The following is an 18571-nucleotide window of genomic DNA, read 5'->3' as shown; positions in this document are numbered from 1 at the left end:
GTGTTAAAAGCATAATATTTTAAGAGCCAGTTAGCAACGTAAAAGTCACAAGTTCTATCCTGATTCCTGACTCTTGGGCTATTGCCTGCTGCTATCTCCACTCCTAGCATAATTAGAGACAAAAATAGATCTATTAGAATTTACTCAAAACCAATCATTGCTATTAATCTTTAAAAAAAAAACAGTTATTGCAGCATATACTGCAGTACAGACTATCCAAACTAATAACACTGGTATGTATATTTTTCAGACCTGACTAACACTATGGACAAAAGAAACAGCACTAAAGATTCCTCTAAAACAATAAATACTAAAAAAATTATATGTTAAAAAAAATAATCAACTCACTTTTCAAATCTAACATCAGTCAGAGATCGGTTAAGTGAGATCATGTCACTTGCCAACAAATTGAACTGATTTTCTTGGAACTTATCCAACATAAGTTTCTCTTGTTCAATTGGAATATTTACAGCTTTACCTGCAAGTTGAAATTCAATAAGAATTTTTCTACAATAATTAAAGCATTTGAGACTCATTAACCAAAAAAATCTCTATTCAATTCTAAATTTAAAAATTGCTAGTGTAAAATATCTTAACACTGTTTTTATCACTTTTATAAATTTTAAATTAATTAAATCAAATTTATGAAGATTTATAGTATTAATACTATCAATCTATTATATATTACTGCATGAATAAAATTATTATTCATGTTTTACATTATTGATTTATTTTTGTATTCATCTTGGTAGCACCAAATAAATCTCCAATGTTAAAACAATCTATTATGACTATTTTATGAACATACAAGTAGGGAAATGAAAGCAAAAGAGCCTTGTCACAATGACTCACTGTACAAATAGCTCAATTCATATAATTGTTTGTTAAAACATAAAAATTTCTTTTTTTTTTAATTGACATATTTTCTATAGATGCTTGTAATTGGATTTTTTTGTATAAACTAATATGACTTATATTTATAAGTATAAAAAATGTTTGATTTCTTTTTTATATTATTTAAACTACATAATATTTAACTTGAAAACTGTAAATTAAAAATAAGTTATAAACTAAAAATTGTTGGTTGTTTAATCATACCCATTTCTCCAGGCAATTCACCCTGAGGTTTTACTGGTGGGACAGTTTGCCATCTCTTAAGTCTGGATCTGGGATACTGTGGCAGCATCAAACCATCATCTCCTACATCATGTTCTACTTCATTCTCTTCAATGTTTGTGTCTTCTTCATCTATATCTTTTTGTAATGCAGCAGCAATTGCTGCTTTTTTACCTCTAAACTCATCATTACCCTATTGAAAATTATTGTGACATAATATATTTATGTACTTTGAAATAAATAGTCAAAAAATAATTTAATAAGATATACAAAGAACTGACTTTACAACTTTTTTTATTTCCTTATTATTGAAATGAATAAATAGATTCCTTTGCTACATTTATATAAATGACTGGTTTTCTTACCTTTACAATGAAGTCGTTATTAACATTTTTGTTCTTATTGCAATCCCAGCCATCTCCAAAACAATCAGAGTATAAGGCCAATAAAGCAACATCAACTAACAACCAAACTAGAGATGTGAGGAGAATTATTCGGCATGTGTGTATTCTTATTTTACTTCTAAACATTGTATCTAATAATCGAACACCAGGCAAAGTTAATACTAATGCCACATGTCAAATTAACACTCGATTGCCTACCGTACGTAAATCTGCAACAAACAAAGGTCTCAAAAATATTTATTAATAGATATCTACCAAAATATAAACGAAATTCATTAATTATACTCCCACCTTATAAAATTCGTATTTAAATTAAGTAGAAGGCAATTGTTTAAGTTTAGTCACAATTAGATAAAAGTAGGTTCCCGGATTCTTTTCAAAAATGCAATGAAATTGGCATTATTACGATTTATCCTATTTATAATTTTACACTATTTATATACGATCCCAATAATATCGTCATAAAGGTAAACTTACGCCTTTTAATAAATAATTAGATAGGTAAGTAATTATTCGATTAAATTGTCACATTCAGGCTACCGCCGACAATCCCCAAACGTATACGCACGTATACTATACGTCAAACTTTCTAGTTTCTATGAAGATTCAAGAGTGCCGTGTCCTCAATCGCTCGGATACTTTATCCAAAATTTCTATATTTTCGAACATGAAAAGATGGAAAAATAAATTGGTTTTTTTAGTCTAATTCACATATGTTAATCAATTACTTTCAATATAATAACTGCTTACTACCATACTACTTGAATGGTTAAAAAATCTCGTACGTTTATTTGTCAAACATCGCATTTTTGACAATGTCAACGTCAAGTCGTTGTCAGAAATATAATTCCTTGGCGACTTGTTAGCTTGTCACTTTGTAATTGTGACCTGTGTCAACAGTTTGTCTATAACTCTGAAAATCAACAATAAATTACAAATAAGATGTTCTATTTTTACTAGCTAGTAGCTACCTAGATTTTAAGATATTGAGAAAAGTATATACAAAATAGTTATATTTTATTTAAACTATAAGACTCTTGTGAGTGACATTAATTTAGCATTTAAGGTAATAATATTAATGGATTTGCGGTTTGGTTATCTCTGCTAGTTGATGAATTCATTTGTGATGAATAGGACAAAGTGTAATAGCAGTAAAATGGCGAAAACACCTGAGTGTAACAATGAAACTGAAATAAGTGCTGACGTGTATCGTCTTATCACAAACGAAGATAAACCGCCAGATATTAAATATGGGAAAGAAAATTCGTGGGTTGCCGGTGTGCAAATGTTTGTTTCGTTTTTGCTTGCTGGATTTGGAATGGTGGCCGCGAGTTTATTACTGGATGTTGTGCAACATTGGCAAGTTTTTGAGCAAGTTTCAGAAGTGTATATACTAGTGCCAGCACTGCTGGGTTTGAAGGGCAATTTGGAAATGACTTTAGCATCAAGGCTTTCTACTCATGCTCATTTAGGTCATCTGGAAACCAGCTTAAATTCATTAGTTGTAGGTAATCTATGTCTTATACAATGTCAGGCTATTCTAGTAGGATTCCTGGCAGCAATGGCAGCTGTAGCTATGGGCTGGATACCCAAAGGACAATTTGATATTCATCATGCAATGTTGCTATGTGCATCCAGCGTACTTACAGCCTCCTTTGCTAGTTTTGTCCTTGGCTTAATCATGATTGGTGTTATAGTTGTTTCAAAAAAGCTAAATATAAATCCTGATAATATAGCTACACCTATTGCAGCTAGTCTTGGAGACTTGACAACATTGGCACTATTGTCTTGGATAGCATCCCTATTGTACAAGTCTATTGGCACAAGTGTAATACTACCATCTATAATTATCATAGCCGGAGCTATACTTGTGCCATTGTGTGGCTATATTGCATGGAAGAATAACTTTACTAAACAAGCTTTAGATGAAGGTTGGGTGCCTGTTGTTTCTGCAATGGTCATAAGTAGTGCAGGGGGGCTCATATTAGACTACACAGTATCTAATTATAAGGGTATTGCTGTATTTCAATTAGTTATAAATGGTATAGGAGGTAATATGGCAGCTGTACATGCTTCAAGATTATCAACATTATTACACACTGGGCAGAAAGAAGGTGCAGTGATAGGTAATACTACGAAATTGTTGTTGTTAATGGTTATACCTGGACAATTAATATTTATTTATACAATAGGTTATCTGAAAGCTGGGCATACTTCTTTAACACCCATATTTATTTTAATTTACATGTCTGCTGCATTATTACAAGTATTTCTTCTTTTAACTATAAGTCACTATATTGTTATATGGATGTGGAAACTAGGTTTGGATCCTGATAATTCTGCTATTCCATACTTAACTGCATTAGGTGACTTACTAGGGACTGCCTTGTTAGGTATAGCTTTCCACATTCTTTATGCCATTGGAGACAAAGACAGTGATTTGGGTGACTGACAAATATTGATTTTTCATATTATAAACTATATTTAAAGTTAAAAAATCTTTCTAAATTTAACTGTACTTAAAAGTGACAAGTATGTTTTATCTTATTTTTAATATTTTCTTCTGTAGTTGTAAACTGTACAATATAAGATAGCAATAATTCATATTGGTGCTACTAAAATATTTTCATATCGCAAGAATATATTTTTGAATAAAAGGTATCTGTTTTTTACCTAATAATTCAATATATATAATCTTAGTAAATTTAATTATATATTTAGGCATGAAACTTAATATGCAATCTGTTAGAATTATTTATTGTATAGATATAAAACATGTGGTACTTGTAATCAGAGACAAACATGGTTATGAAAACTGAGCTTTTTTATCTTTGTTTTAAATATTTAAAAATACGAATTTTTTTATTGTTAAATTATATTTGATATTTACACAATACTTATAACCATGCTAATGTAAATATATTGTGTACAATTCTAAATTGAATTTAATGTTTTTTTTCCCTTAATTAATTGTATTTCTCTCTTGTTCAATCCAAATTGGCTAAAACATAAATAATATCTTCTTAAACTTAAGTAATAATTTAATTACTTTTGAATATGACATTAACTTAAGTTTAGTTCCTTCTAATAATTTGACATTTCAAATACTTTTACTGTTAAAAGTAATTAATGCCAACCCAATCAATATACATGAGGATATGAGAATAGAAATAGTTATGAAATTATATGCACAGATTGAATGCAATGAAATAATCTTATGAAAGTCGGTTCTGTGGTTCCCATATTATACATGAACAGAATAAAAATTATACATATGTGTCCTTATTATTATAGTTTTCAAGCGAGCTTTTTCAGTTTAATGTATGAATGATAATGATGTTTAATGTATAGATGATGATAAATAAAACAAAAAAAGATGATATTTTTTGTTTAATCACTTATTCTAAATTTTTACTTCACTTCGCGCAATCTTCTTACTGCAGATCTGCATGATGAAGCAGCAGTGGTAGAGAAAACCCAAGCTCCACCAGCTACAGTTCTCTTACAACGCTTGCATGACCAGATACCCACGCAGCTGCGTTTCATGGCATCCTAAAAAGTTACAATATTAAATTTTAGTTATTAGACAACAAAAATAGTAATTTGCCCTTCAATAAAAAGGAAACAAATTAATATGGCGAAAAGTACCATAAGTAAAATTTTTATTAAGAAATTATGTATTTCACTTTATCAACTTATAGGCATGATTAATTAAAACTTTAGCAAGTCTTTTGTTAATTGTCTAGATTAATAAAAGGAACAATAGCTCTACTGTTTTAGAAGTGTAAATAATACGCACATATTTTAATTGAATATTACATAAAATGTCATTAAAATCACGTATCAGCAAATTTTAATTCCGCTTATATTTGTAAAAATATTAGATACATTATGAGTGTTCACAAATAATACATAAACCAATAAAATGAATAAGTGTATACAACAGTCTTCAGGTATGATTATAGGATAACATACCAATGATATCATTTGCATCTAAGCAAAACCAAAGAACCAACCTTTCCACAGAAGGAGCAAGTATATTTGGCGTGCTGGGTAACTTCCATCTTTTTGACCATTTTACGCAAGGAAGCACCGTAACGTGTGCCATATTTTCCAGTAATTCCAACCTTTTTTGTACGCTTTGCCTGAAATTATTAAAATCAACCTATGAACATAACATAACACTAACGCCGGGGAAAAAAACACAGAACTCTTGAAATATTTACTTCACATTTTTAAGCACTTTTAACGACGTAACAAAAACCAAATATTATCACAAAAAATCTAAAGATGTAAGTAGTAATTTCAAATTAAATTCTCACCATTGTGGAATAACCTGCCTAACACAACAGTTGACAGAAAAAGAGAAACATTAATCACTTGTCAATCTGACAATTAGTCGATTTTTTTACGCAGATAACACAGACGAGTTCATGAGTAGTCCATGCATGGTTAACTTTATGGTTATACCATGACTTATTTTTATAATTAATGTAGATTTATTTCTTCTTCTATGAAAGCAGATTACTTACCTCATGAAGATAAAATTGCTAGTAGCAGTATATAAGTTCCTAATTAAACCTGAAAATGACACTTGTTATAGTAGTGTAATGTATAACTGCCTTATAATTTATTTTAAAGTGTGGTAAATGCATTATAATCAACGATATTATACATGCAATGAGAAAAAAACTTGAATATATAGCCTAAAAATTACATTTTTTAATTCATTGTTAGAAATTAAATTTTGAAAAAATACGTAGTACAGTTAATTTTTCCTTCCACCCAATCCGCAAAACCCGAACGGATCATTTACGCTGCGGGTCAGCTTGTGTCGCTTTTGCAAACGCAAATTATGTTATTATACGTATTACGTATAATAAATTACATGATTTCTATTGAATGAATGGGATATGACCGCTATAAATAAAAATAAGACGGTTTTTATTTACATTTTTTTTGGAATTGGAGAAAAGTAATAGTTTATTGAACTGTTATTATCATATACACTGGGTCAGTGTAGTCAGCCGACATTGAGTCCAAAGAGAATTTAACCACTGGTTGGGTCGGTGAAATGCATAAAAAATACTGCTTATAGGTTGGCAATTGGTTTATTGTTCTTTTAGTATTGTCATTAATTGTGACAAACGCATGGAAATCGAGCTTTTAATTTAATATTTTTTGTAATGTAAACCTATCGTATCTTTATATACTTAACCACTTTAAAAATTTCTTAAAAATTTACAATCCTCTGTATATTTACTTTCACTAATGACATATGTCAGTGTCATTAACAACATTTCTATTTCAACGACCTACAAGTCGGTAAAGGTCGATCCTTAGGGTACATAAAACCGTCCCGACTATCTGGACGGCTAAGTAAAATTTAAAATCAGAAATGCTGCGAACGATTTTAGTACGAAACCAAATTTTAAACGATAGCCTGAAAAAAGCTATTCGTAGTAATGTAGCCAGATGTTTGAGCACAGAGTTGACCAGAAGGAAACAACCAAGAAAGTAAGTTTAAAACATTTACATGTTTTAAATTTTGTATATAATTTACCAGATACTTAATAGTCCTTATTATTCATTTAGTTTGTGTTAAATAAATGTTTAAATTATACGAAAATGTTCGCTTCTTGCGGCGCGAATTGCATAACCAAAACGTCAATCCCCTTACCTTGATAATTGACATTGCCAAAACATGTGTACCGGCAAAAAAAATTAAACCTGTTTTATTGAAAGTTGTTCTATCAAAGATTACTTTTTTCTACTTCATTTTTAAAGTATTCACTAAATGTCACCATCAAATGAACACAATTATGCATGTTCAGAATAAACAAGGTAATATTTATTTATTCCAAATTTTTCTTTTATTTAACTAGATTCTCTGACAGGTCTGGAATATATTTAAAACAATTTGCAATAACAATTTTAACACACTAATTTTAAATTAGCTTAAAATTTTCTCTTATAATATAATTTTATTAATCTTCTCTTTGCTGTGTTGTTTTATCAAATACAATTTATTTATGAAATAATATTGATACTATGTAAAGCAGCTATAACATTTAATTTATATCTATTCATTGTAGAATTCTAGAGTTATCAGAAAAGGGTAAAAGCATAACTTCACAATGGAATATCCAAATGAGGTATTATTCAAGTCTTCCTACGCATTCAAAGGTGAATCTTCCCGCTCTTTCTCCTACTATGGAGAGTGGCTCCATTGTCAGCTGGGAAAAGAAAGAGGGTGATAAACTAAATGAAGGTGAGTTTGAAAATAGTAGTCTAATCCAAAGAGCTTCACATGTGTTTAATTATATTAAATTACTTTATAGTCTAGCTTAGATAGTAAAAAGTTTAATAAGTAAAGTTTATCAACCTGAATATATCTTCAGAAACTGTTAGTCATACATTTAATATTTATTTCTTCATAGTAAACATTAATTTATATTCAGTTTGATTTGACATTACTATCGTCTACTAGTCATGATTTTGTTTTTATCTTATATATCATTCTTATCTGTATTCATCTTGAGCTTATATAATCATTATTACAGTCTATCTGAGTACTTATTTATAAAACTAGATGGATGATTGAATGAGATCGAAGTTAATATTCTTTTGTTCTAATGAATTTTAATAAAACTGAGGGAGGTTTTTATATTTAATCTAAACAAAATTTTAAATAATACTAATAGGCATTTTTCATTACTAAATAAAAATAATAAGTTTCAACTTATAATAAAATATTAAGTACAAAAGAAACATTTTTCTTTATCTTGTGAAGCCTTGTAGGTGTTCATATTTGTTAATTAAAATCAATGCCAACAAATTTTCATTTTGATTTCATTTTATTACTTTTTTATGTAGCATTTATGCAATGTATAGTCAATAAATAGTTTTTAAATCAGCATTTAATCAGCTGTGTTTAGGTTCTTCCGAGTGAATACTATCTATTTATCAGTACTTTAAATTATGGTGTTCCAGTCTCAATGATGCTTGAGACAAAGTAATTTCAGGCACAAGGCATTTAAAATCTTAGTTTCTGTAGCTGCTGGGGCGTTTGTGGTGTTAGGGACAGTTAAATTTTTCTAAAAGTTACTATTTACTACTTTGTGGCTCAGTTATTTGTCTATTTTTAATTATAGAATAAAGAAATACCATATTGGATCTATTTAAAATAGCATTAATATGATAATTCTAACATGTGGCTGTCTACTCTTTTATGTATTTTGCTTATTAGAATATTACACCGAAAGTGTTCTTATTTTCTATGTACATGCAATAAATAAATTACTATTGTATGAACTAATCATGTCTTTATTTCTTATTTTAGGGGATCTCCTTTGTGAAATTGAAACTGATAAGGCAACGATGGGTTTTGAAACACCTGAAGAAGGTTATTTGGCTAAAATTCTGATACCTGCTGGTACTAAAGGTGTACCTGTGGGTAAATTACTCTGCATCATTGTTGAAAACGAGGCAGATGTTGCAGCATTCAAAGATTTTAAAGATGACTGTAAGTTTGAATATTAAAAACAGTTTGAGTGCATGAAAGGTTGATACAATTTTTTTTGCTGGAAAGGTATTTTAGTCTGTGTTTGTTGTGATTGTTAATTTTTTTAATTATGAAAATCTATGTTTCATCATATTTTGTAAATCAATATAATTGCAAGAAATCAAAATAGGGTTTGGGACTTTCAAAAGCATGGATTTTAAAGAAGTAATGATTAATTTAACTATTTTTTTATTGAAATGTTTTTTTTTAATAAAGCTGTTTTTTATTTTCATTAACACATGCCTGAATTAATTATTTTCACAGCCACAGGGGATTCAAAACCAGTACCATCGAAACCAAAAGGTTATTTCATTCAATCATATATACATAATATTATAATACAGTACTAACAGTAACAGTGATACATAATAATTTTTTTTTTTTTTGGTTAATATAACAAAAATTTTTTTACTTATATTACTTTACTAATGAAATATTGACTATATTTTATTTTGAAGGGTTTTTAAATTATTTTAATTTTATAGCCGCGGCAGCTCCACCACCTGCGGCGGCTGCCCCAGCAGCTCCTGCGCCCGCCGCACCTGCTGCAGCCGCGCCCAGACCTGCGGCCGCACCCGCATCCGCGCCCGCCGTGGACCAGCACAGTCGGATTTATGCCAGCCCTATGGCTAGACGACTGGCTGAACTTAAGAATCTTAGGCTTGGAGGTATGTTACCATCTAACATTGTTGCAATCAGTCAATAGACTTTCATACTCTACTATTCACTTTTAATAAAATTTAATATAATCTTAAAATGCTTGTAAATTGTGAATTGATCCAAATTTTTGATGTTTTATCATACTGGCGTCACGTATTTGAACTGAAGGATGTATTTGAAAGGAAAGGTGAAACTTAATATAACTAAGTACCCCATCATGAGCCCTGTAACCCTACTCGACAGGGCAAGGCTCGGGGCTGTACGGGTCTCTAAAGAGTGGCGATCTCTCAGCCGCGCCGGCCGCGCTGCCCGCGCCGCCGCCGCCCGCGCCCGGCGCCACCTACACCGACATCCCGCTCAGCGGCATGCGCGAGACCATCGCCAAGCGCCTCTCCGCCGCCAAGCAGAACATTCCGCATTACCAGCTGTGTGCGACTGTCAATGTGGAGAAGCTGTTAGAAATGAGGAAGGAGGTCAACGCGAGGCTTGCTGCTGAGAAATCTGATGTAAAGGTTAGTCAGCATTTTTTATTTTCTTCTTCTTTACGGTCTATAAACTTGTGTTGCCCGTAGAATCCACTGTCATATTATAATTATCAAATGTATTTATATGATATTTGCAAGCGAATAAAATTTATGATGGCAAATAATGAATTCCTTTTGATTATCTACAGGTATCCGTAAACGACTTTATCTTGAAAGCTGTGGCCGCGGCTTGCAAGCGAGTGCCAACCGTCAATTCCCACTGGATGGACACGTTTATAAGACAGTGAGTACAATGAGTTATATTTGGATCTATTTGTTTTATTGTATATATAATGTTAAAATGATAGCCGTCGTTTCATATGTTATACAAAAACAATTTTAAAATTATGCACATGATTACTAAGTAACATTCAAAAATAAACTTTTAAAAATACAGATAAAAAATGGTTGAATTTAAAAACCAAGTAATTCTGTGCTTTCTTGTCAACATTTATATTTATATGTCTTCCCTATATCGAGTATGGATAACGTAGACTTGCTTGTTTTAATTTATAAAATAAATCAGAGTTATTTGTTATAATTAATAAGTTAATAATATTATAATGATCTACAGATTCTCTAACGTTGACGTGAGTGTGGCGGTCGCAACACCGACGGGTTTGATAACACCGATCATATTTAATGCGGATTCGCGCGGCATCATAGACATTTCCACCAATATGAAAGAACTCGCAGGCAAGGCTAAGGATGGTCGCCTTCAGCCACAAGAGTACCAGGGAGGCACAGTGACCGTATCTAACCTGGGAATGTTTGGTGAGTTACATTCTAGCACATGAATTACTGTTTATATTAACAATTGAAATGGTATAATAACAAAGATCGACTTATTAGGATTTCCAAGGTTACCTAATTTTATTGATGAGCCATAGGTATGGCAGAGAGCGTCTAAAATAGTTAATCATCTCTTTCTCCAAGACTTCCCAATGGCCTCTATTTTGTATGGGATAAATCATTACCAAATCTGTTTAATCCATCTCATTGCTTTGTCCTTTTTTGGGTTAATTTTCAGTTCTACGCTCTCCGCTTCCCTTTTATTACACAATTACTCTTTCACATCTACACTTCTATAGATTATTATCTATACCATATATCTTTACTCAAATAACATATTTGATGATTCATTATGTTTCAATGACACTTATTCCCGAAAAGTTTTTAAGCATGCTAATGCTGAAGTGAAATGCATATGCTTATTTGTATTATTTTGACAGAGAAGTCCTTTACTTCTCAATCCACACAAAAAATGACAGTTTTGTAAATGTAATCAACCTTTTAGTAGGTAAATGTTGTCATTGCAAGCAATACACATTGCAACGAAGATTTGTCATGTCTTGTGATACTAGAGCTGCTAGAGCTCACACTCCTGTCGATGTGGCTGCTAGCTTATTATTAACCTATTAGCTATTTCATAGGAGACCTAAAATTTTAGAGACTTATTAAAACGAACTTCGTTATTTGGCCTGACTCCTGACCTAGCTTCAAATGATATTTTCTTTGATATCACCTTATTGTTTAATTTTTTATAGACTGCAATAATAGTTCAAAGTTAACATTACTCTTACAGGTATCACAATGTTCAACGCAATCATCAATCCCCCACAGTCACTAATTTTGGCTTGCGGTGGTCTGCAAGAGATTGTCATTCCTGACAAAAACGAGCCACAAGGGTATGTGTAACACATTTAATTTAATCTATTCTAAAAAATGGGAAAGTAATTACGCTTTCACTGCCAAGCCACTGAATCAAATTTGATTTAACTGATGAGGTATTAGGTGTCCTATGTCCTTTAGTATAGTAGAAAGTCTGTGACAAAAGCGCGTTGTTATCGTTAAAGCTTTTTTTTGTGATTGATGAATGATTTACTAGTCTTATCATCTTTGATAAGGCTACTAAACTTATCAACTTTTGTGTTACATTTAGATAAAAAGGTTGCTTTGTTTATTTATAAATAAGAATCAAAATATGTATTATTAATGATATACAATCGCATTTCTTATAAAAAATATAATAAAATAATTTATAATTTAGTTTCTTGTACGCTATCATTTTTAACACAACTTTACCGTTTTACACGCTTTTTCAAATGCTTGGTTTCAGAGCGGCATAGTTACACGACACGAACTATACAGTTTTGTAACTAAAACAATTATGGGTTTCATTATTTTATTTACAGCTTCCGACTCGCTAAATTCATAACATTCACCGCTTCAGCGGATCACAGAGTTATTGATGGAGCGGTTGGTGCCCAATGGATGAAGGTCCTAAAGGAGAACATTGAGAATCCCGCCAACATCATACTGTAAATTTAGTTTCATTAAATTATTTCATTGTAGTTTGCTGATTTCATTGACAGTTATTGTTATTGGATCGGATTCCGTTATCGCCACTGCCTTTGAATCGCCATCGTAAATAGAATCACGACTGTATGTTATTTTGTATTATTTTAAAGTGGAAGTTTGGACATATATATATTGAATGTATTTAAGTTCATTTAGTTCGAGGTTATTACATACCATTTCATATTCAGCAAATTATAATGAAATTAGAAACAAAATGGCTGCCGTATCCTTCGATTTCATCCTGTTTATCGTTTTTTTTTTTATTTATTTTAACATCAAATCGCTTAGTATAAGTCTTAATATTTTACAAAACAGTAGATTATAATTATATGTATAAGGACAATAGTTTTTTTTTATTAGATGACAGTAAAATTTTTTGAAGGATATGCAGTGAAAATTAAGGGACTATTTATTTAGTAATATAAGCTAAAACACGATTTAAAAAAAATTATACATAACATATTTGATCATTAAAAATAATGTTATTTACCTCAAAACGTTTTATTTCATTTTGTTGCAATTTCTATTGTTTTCGAATTATAAGTGTAATGTTTTATGATATTGGATTATTTTTGGCGTGAGACAATTTGTATCTTGCCTTTTCAATCAATGTCTTGTTAAATGATTATAAAACAAATGTTAAAGTGATCTTAACTAGAATATTATGCATTTTCGTATATTTATTTTGTCTTTTTGGAATAGAGATCTATTTGTAAAGATATTTTTCTTGCGTTTCATGTGAATTTAATAACATTATGTTAAATCATTGGCTAAATATCGATGTAAATAACCGAATCTATCGAAACGAGTAATTTGTTACCATCTTTTTCGTCTAATGCTAGATGATTTTATGAACGTTAGTGAATATATATATATATTATTTATAAATAAAAAAAAATTTAAATTATCTTGTTTATATTTTTGTTTTATTATTTTATTTCCTATTTTGTGAGAGGCAGAGTTTAGAAGTCTAATTTTGAAGTATTCTACTAAATCCTAATTACTTAAGAAGTATCAAATCATATTATTCTTACATTTACTGACATAGAGAGGGGTATATAATAGCTTTAAAACGCAAGGAAATTATGCTTATATATTTATTATATATGGATTTCAAGTTGCTAAAAAATATAAAAGTGTTCTGTACATTTGACGTCACAAATATAAAAAACAATGTTATAATGTACGTGACATTTGAATCCCTCCTTAGTTTTAAAATATAAAAAGTAAAATAGTACATAACCTTTGCAGATTGAATAAAATGTGTGTTTTAATTACCTTACCCCGTAAATATTTTATGTGTAATAAAATTAAAATAAATTTTATGGGGTATAAGTATTTTAGTAGAAATTCTCTATATAATATCAAAAGTTTTTACTTTGTGTGACTTCTTACTATATATTTACTAAAATTAGTTTCAATATTTGGTGAAAATAAAATAGAAGTAGCCTATTTAATTAACATCAAAAAGTATAAATTAATATTTGATAGGTCATGGCCATAAACATTTTGTTACAGTTGCGTGCGAAAAAGCAGGCTGGGCACGTCACGGACAGCCTGTCACGCCTCCGAAATGATCTAATTCGCTTATTTATTACACGAGTAATTAAATTTATTCCGTGTTAAAAACTAAAAATAAGGTACTATTTTGAACATTGCTTGTTGTTTTGTATTTATAATAATTTTAATACCGTGTAGTTGTTTCTTCATAAACGATGTTTATATAGTTTTTGCTTGTACATATTTAAGATATTTACTTCTACTTATAGTTTGCATATTCGTTTAGAAGTTTATAATTTAAATGTATCAATTAAACGTTAATATATTTATCCTAGATCATCAGTAATAACTCGAAAACGTCTCACAATTAGGCCAAGGCTCGCGTTAACAATGGGTTTATGTTTATTGCACAATTTTATATTTTATACATCAATTCCATCGTGCACAAATAAATTTGGCAATTCCTTTCTTTGTCGCACTTACAAAAAATGGATTTTCTTACCAGCTCACGTCTTCCTTTCCTCTTACAACCCGGGTTCCTATAAACGAGGCGTGAAAAGACATCTTGCGGGCCGGCAAGGTGCAGGCGGCTAGTGCAGAACGTCTTTCCCGTCTGTACTGGCCGTCGTCGCGTTTGGACTCTACTACCACTTACCATCAGGTGGAGTAGAGTCATTTGCCCTCCCGGCAAATATAAAAAAAAGAAAAAAAAAACATACATTTCATACATTTCATGTGGCAGAATGTCGTTTGACACAAGTGGCATAAACAGATTGCGTCATGGTCTTTTTCTTGACCGCCTTAAATAAAATGAGCTACACCCACAAGCACATCAAAAGCCCGGTTGTGAACATGCACTTTGGTTTGTAAATAATAAATTCATATATTTAAAAAAAAATGCACATCGTTTGTAGTATGAAAATATTACGTATGTTTAATATTGGTAACACTTTTTATAACATTAATAATATATTGACTGTCCCATTGGTCTAGTGGCTAATTTATAAGGCTGCAGATTACGAAATCCTGAGTTCAATATCCGGAACGAGCCAATAAAAAGCTGAGTTTTTCTGTCAAAAAATTCCCAGCAGTAGACTGAAATTTTGAAATTTGCAGTTTTTACACTCCCATGCCTCTTATGGTACGTAGGTAAAGCCGTAGGTCCTGCACCTGAACTCTCCGAGATTTCTCAATACACCACTGAAATGCTTTTCGTGCAGAATAACATACTGTCATATATTTTTTATCCGTCAAGAAGATGTTGATTCTCTATTTGTATTTTACTATTTTTACATTGAGGAATGTACGAGGAATTTTTGGATATAGTGGCATAGATAGTGGATACGTTACTACCTTTCGCCGTCTTTACTTTCGTTCGACCCTGGATGTTTGAAATCAGTTAAATGTACGCGTGTTGAAGGAGTTTTTTTTGAGGGCTGTATTATTTCTAGTTTCATTTACAGTTAATTATCATTTAATATTTGTCATTAATCTTTATTTGTTATAACACCTACTAAAAATAATGTTTAATATTTAATCGACTTACAAAAGAAATGGTCTCTATTTCTCCATATGTATCTATACTTATAGGAAGATTCTAGTAAGCAATTGGTATAAATAATATGATTAGACATTATAATATATCTGACTGCTTAGAATTGAGAAATACACTAATATATCACCTAACATTATAACTAATTTGTTTAAATTAAAGTGATTAAATTATTTAATGTTATAGATATAAATAAAATAATGGCTGACGCTTCAGAACCAGAATCAGAATCTGATATCCTGAAGCCAGTAAAGGAAATTCCTGTGGTGCAAGACCAGGGCATTTTTAAACACGACACCGGCGATATTTATGACGGTTTCTTTGAGGCTAAGAAAAAAGATAGAAGCGTGAAAATGCACGGTATAATATCGTGTTTGAAATAAAACACTTTCGAGTCTCACCACATATTCTCATTGCATCTTTTTTGTCCTTCCTTGTGGGGTGTATTATTTTTATACTACTTAATATTAAAATTGCAAAGGCTTCAGAAGTATTTTTACTTATGATATCTTTATCAATTCTATATCCTTTTATAAACCGCAATAGTACAGTGGATAAAACTCAAATGACGATTGCGGGATCAAATCCGTAGCCCTAGGGACTGTAGTCGCATTATTTTCAAAAGATAATTTTATGGAAAACAGATTGTAGAGAACTTCTGTAATTTTATTATTGGCCTTTATAACTGTTTCCAATTAATAAATTTTGAAATTGCTTCTTGTGTTTAGTTATTACATTGATTTTAAATAAAAATAAATATATTTATTTCTACGTTTATAATCGAAAAAAAAACAGTTAAGCAATTTCAAATTCTTGGCAGAAAATCGATTGTTTACAAATCCAATGTTAATTTTAAAAGTCGATCGTGTCTAAATACAAAATGCACTCAAGCAATACAAAACGTTTTTGTCTTTCATCGCGGCTTAATGGAGTGCACCGCCATCCAATCCAGACATGTTTAGCGTCACGCCCTGATTACCCAAAATTATCTTTTATTTCCTATCAGACTATGGCCGTGTTTTAAAATTAAGCAATATTTTGGAACGTATGTTTTTTTCTTTTGATAGTGCGCATCCGTGTATTCTTACATGTTTTATTTTATTCAATCTATTTTTTTTACCCGCGTTATATGATTGACGTTACTTCTTTTAAACATTTTGTCAAATTTATAGACGTACGTTTATAGTGTAAGGTTACTGCTCCCTTCCGTAGAGCTTTAATAGCGTAACATTATATAGAATATGATTATACATAATTGTTTTATACAGTTTGTTTTATTGATTGACATTTATCAATTATTAACATTACTGCTCCCTGTGATCTCTTGCTACTTACGATCGTAACGTAAAGTTATATTGCCTATAAGCTTCAGTAAACGGTCTATGTGGTGAAGTTAAAAGGCTAATACTATTTATAGAATAATTTTGAGTGACAGCAATTATAAATTTTAGAATTAGGTAAATGCGTAAATAAAGCTAATAGTACCTACCTACCTACTACCTACTAGGGCTCATTTGTAATTTATCATTTTATATTATTGACTTTATTAAATTAAAAAAAAATGAAACAGTGATTCGGTAGTAGGAGCTTATGACAGACACATCACACAAGATACATTAAGGGCGTGAACACATGTCTACGATGTGGCACCGGACCGGACATGAAATATTATTACCACATTAAAAAAAATTTTTTGTCAGTAGTTTTAAAATCACACAGTCGGTATACTTGCGGATTTAAAAACCACTTATAGAAAAATGACGTATGTATCATCTTTATGCGACGCGCGGGAGTACCCTACAAATCCCTTCCTCCCCCGGCAAATCCGCACAAGCATCGTTGTTCTTTGTAATTAAAGACTATAGGTTTTTTGAACATGTATTGCTTTTGTGTACGAGGTGTTATCCTGGTTAGTAGTTCTTCAAAACTTGATATAGATATTCAAAAATATTCGTAAAATTTGTCATCATCACATATTTTCAGCGCTATATTTCCTTCCCTCCCGATTTCAACGGAGTCCTAAGCCGAGGTCCGGCCTCACAAGAGGCACCCTTAGGACGCCCGTCTCTCTTGAGCCCAGTGTGGCTCCCAACATCCGGCTGAGTTCAACTCGCCCATCCCGCCCGGTGACGCTGTAGAGGCCAGTAAGGCCAACAGTACTAGATATTCCGAAAAAAAAAAAAAAATTCCTCTTAAAATGACCTCCATCATGGTTCATTAAAGAAAGGCACCCTATATTTTCTTTGATTCTATTTTTTCTTTATTCGTCGTCTTTGCATCAAGAGCAGAATAATACGTCTTTCGCGGTCCAAGACTAAAACTGTATTGGAAACGATGGGTGATGAATATAATTTTTCAAACTTTTTTTTTTATGTAAAATAATAATAATGCTTAAACTTAAATTAAAAATGTAAGTAGTGTAATTTATTTATTTATTTCGTATTGTATTTAATTAAATTTTCTGTTTAGGACCGGGTGTTTATACAACAGCGGAGGGAGACGCTTACTCCGGTACATGGGAAGCAGACCGTCTCGGTGCCAACGATAATGTCACAATTAATTATAGTGACGGCTCAAAATACGTGGGCCAATTCAAAGACTGGTCATACAGCGGACGTGGGAGGTACTATTATCCTGATGGAAGCATATTAGGGGGTGAGTTTGCTGAAAACGCTCCAACTGGCCATATGACTCTAATTGACCCCAATGGCCATATTTGGCTAGGAAAAGCCGAACAAGGCTACGGATGGTTTGAACCAGTTAATCACTTTTATGATATGCTGGAAAAATCAAAGGAGAGTAAAATTAAGAAGCAGCGTAAAGAAATAGAGTCGGGTGTACGTTCTACAATCGAAACTGAGAGTAATCGATAAATGCGCTCATAATTATT

General features: G+C 31.2%; 5 protein-coding genes across 8 annotated transcripts in view; 3 read left to right on the top strand and 2 right to left on the bottom strand.

Moving 5' to 3' along the window:
* Positions 1-2137, bottom strand: part of LOC126771927 (polypeptide N-acetylgalactosaminyltransferase 5) — a 30121-nt gene extending 27984 nt beyond the window's left edge. Inside the window, exons 1-4 of one of the 2 annotated variants that reach the window (XM_050492100.1) lie at positions 1812-2137; positions 1482-1729; positions 1099-1309; positions 349-478 (exon numbers count right to left, since the gene is read on the bottom strand). In XM_050492100.1, coding sequence (XP_050348057.1) covers positions 349-478; positions 1099-1309; positions 1482-1646 — 506 coding nt within the window. In that variant the 5' untranslated portion in view covers positions 1647-1729; positions 1812-2137. The remainder of the gene's footprint in view (positions 1-348; positions 479-1098; positions 1310-1481; positions 1730-1811) is intronic. The other variant, XM_050492099.1, reaches the window with a different exon arrangement.
* Positions 2138-2407: 270 nt separating this feature from the next.
* Positions 2408-4742, top strand: LOC126771937 (solute carrier family 41 member 1-like). Its single transcript, XM_050492114.1, has one exon. It carries the CDS (start codon positions 2632-2634, stop codon positions 3970-3972), a length of 1341 nt encoding a protein of 446 aa, XP_050348071.1. The 5' UTR covers positions 2408-2631; the 3' UTR covers positions 3973-4742.
* A 153-nt stretch (positions 4743-4895) lies between these two features.
* On the bottom strand, positions 4896-5932 carry LOC126771989 (60S ribosomal protein L37a). Its single transcript, XM_050492192.1, has 3 exons — positions 5843-5932; positions 5537-5665; positions 4896-5072 (listed from the first exon to the last, which is right to left on the bottom strand). Exons 1-3 carry the CDS (start codon positions 5843-5845, stop codon positions 4932-4934), a joined length of 273 nt encoding a protein of 90 aa, XP_050348149.1. The 5' UTR covers positions 5846-5932; the 3' UTR covers positions 4896-4931.
* An 874-nt stretch (positions 5933-6806) lies between these two features.
* LOC126771932 (dihydrolipoyllysine-residue acetyltransferase component of pyruvate dehydrogenase complex, mitochondrial) lies at positions 6807-13545 on the top strand. Of its 3 annotated transcripts, none has more exons than XM_050492109.1 (10): positions 6807-7037; positions 7616-7791; positions 8863-9045; positions 9349-9387; positions 9570-9752; positions 10036-10256; positions 10418-10512; positions 10843-11042; positions 11854-11956; positions 12464-13545. In XM_050492109.1, exons 1-10 carry the CDS (start codon positions 6919-6921, stop codon positions 12591-12593), a joined length of 1449 nt encoding a protein of 482 aa, XP_050348066.1. In that variant the 5' UTR covers positions 6807-6918; the 3' UTR covers positions 12594-13545. The 3 variants fall into 3 exon arrangements, with proteins under 3 accessions (XP_050348066.1, XP_050348063.1, XP_050348064.1); XM_050492106.1 differs by having other exon boundaries at positions 9988-10256; XM_050492107.1 differs by lacking the exon at positions 9349-9387 and having other exon boundaries at positions 9988-10256.
* A 477-nt stretch (positions 13546-14022) lies between these two features.
* Positions 14023-18554, top strand: LOC126772042 (uncharacterized). Its single transcript, XM_050492220.1, has 3 exons — positions 14023-14269; positions 15868-16041; positions 18151-18554. Exons 2-3 carry the CDS (start codon positions 15882-15884, stop codon positions 18552-18554), a joined length of 564 nt encoding a protein of 187 aa, XP_050348177.1. The 5' UTR covers positions 14023-14269; positions 15868-15881.
* Positions 18555-18571: the final 17 nt, after the last annotated feature.

The sequence above is a fragment of the Nymphalis io genome, chromosome 11 (assembly GCF_905147045.1).
Source record: "Nymphalis io chromosome 11, ilAglIoxx1.1, whole genome shotgun sequence".
NCBI classification, from domain to species: Eukaryota; Metazoa; Arthropoda; class Insecta; order Lepidoptera; family Nymphalidae; genus Nymphalis; species Nymphalis io.
Note: the sequence above shows the minus strand (reverse complement) of the source record. Positions and strands in the feature narration are given on the sequence as shown.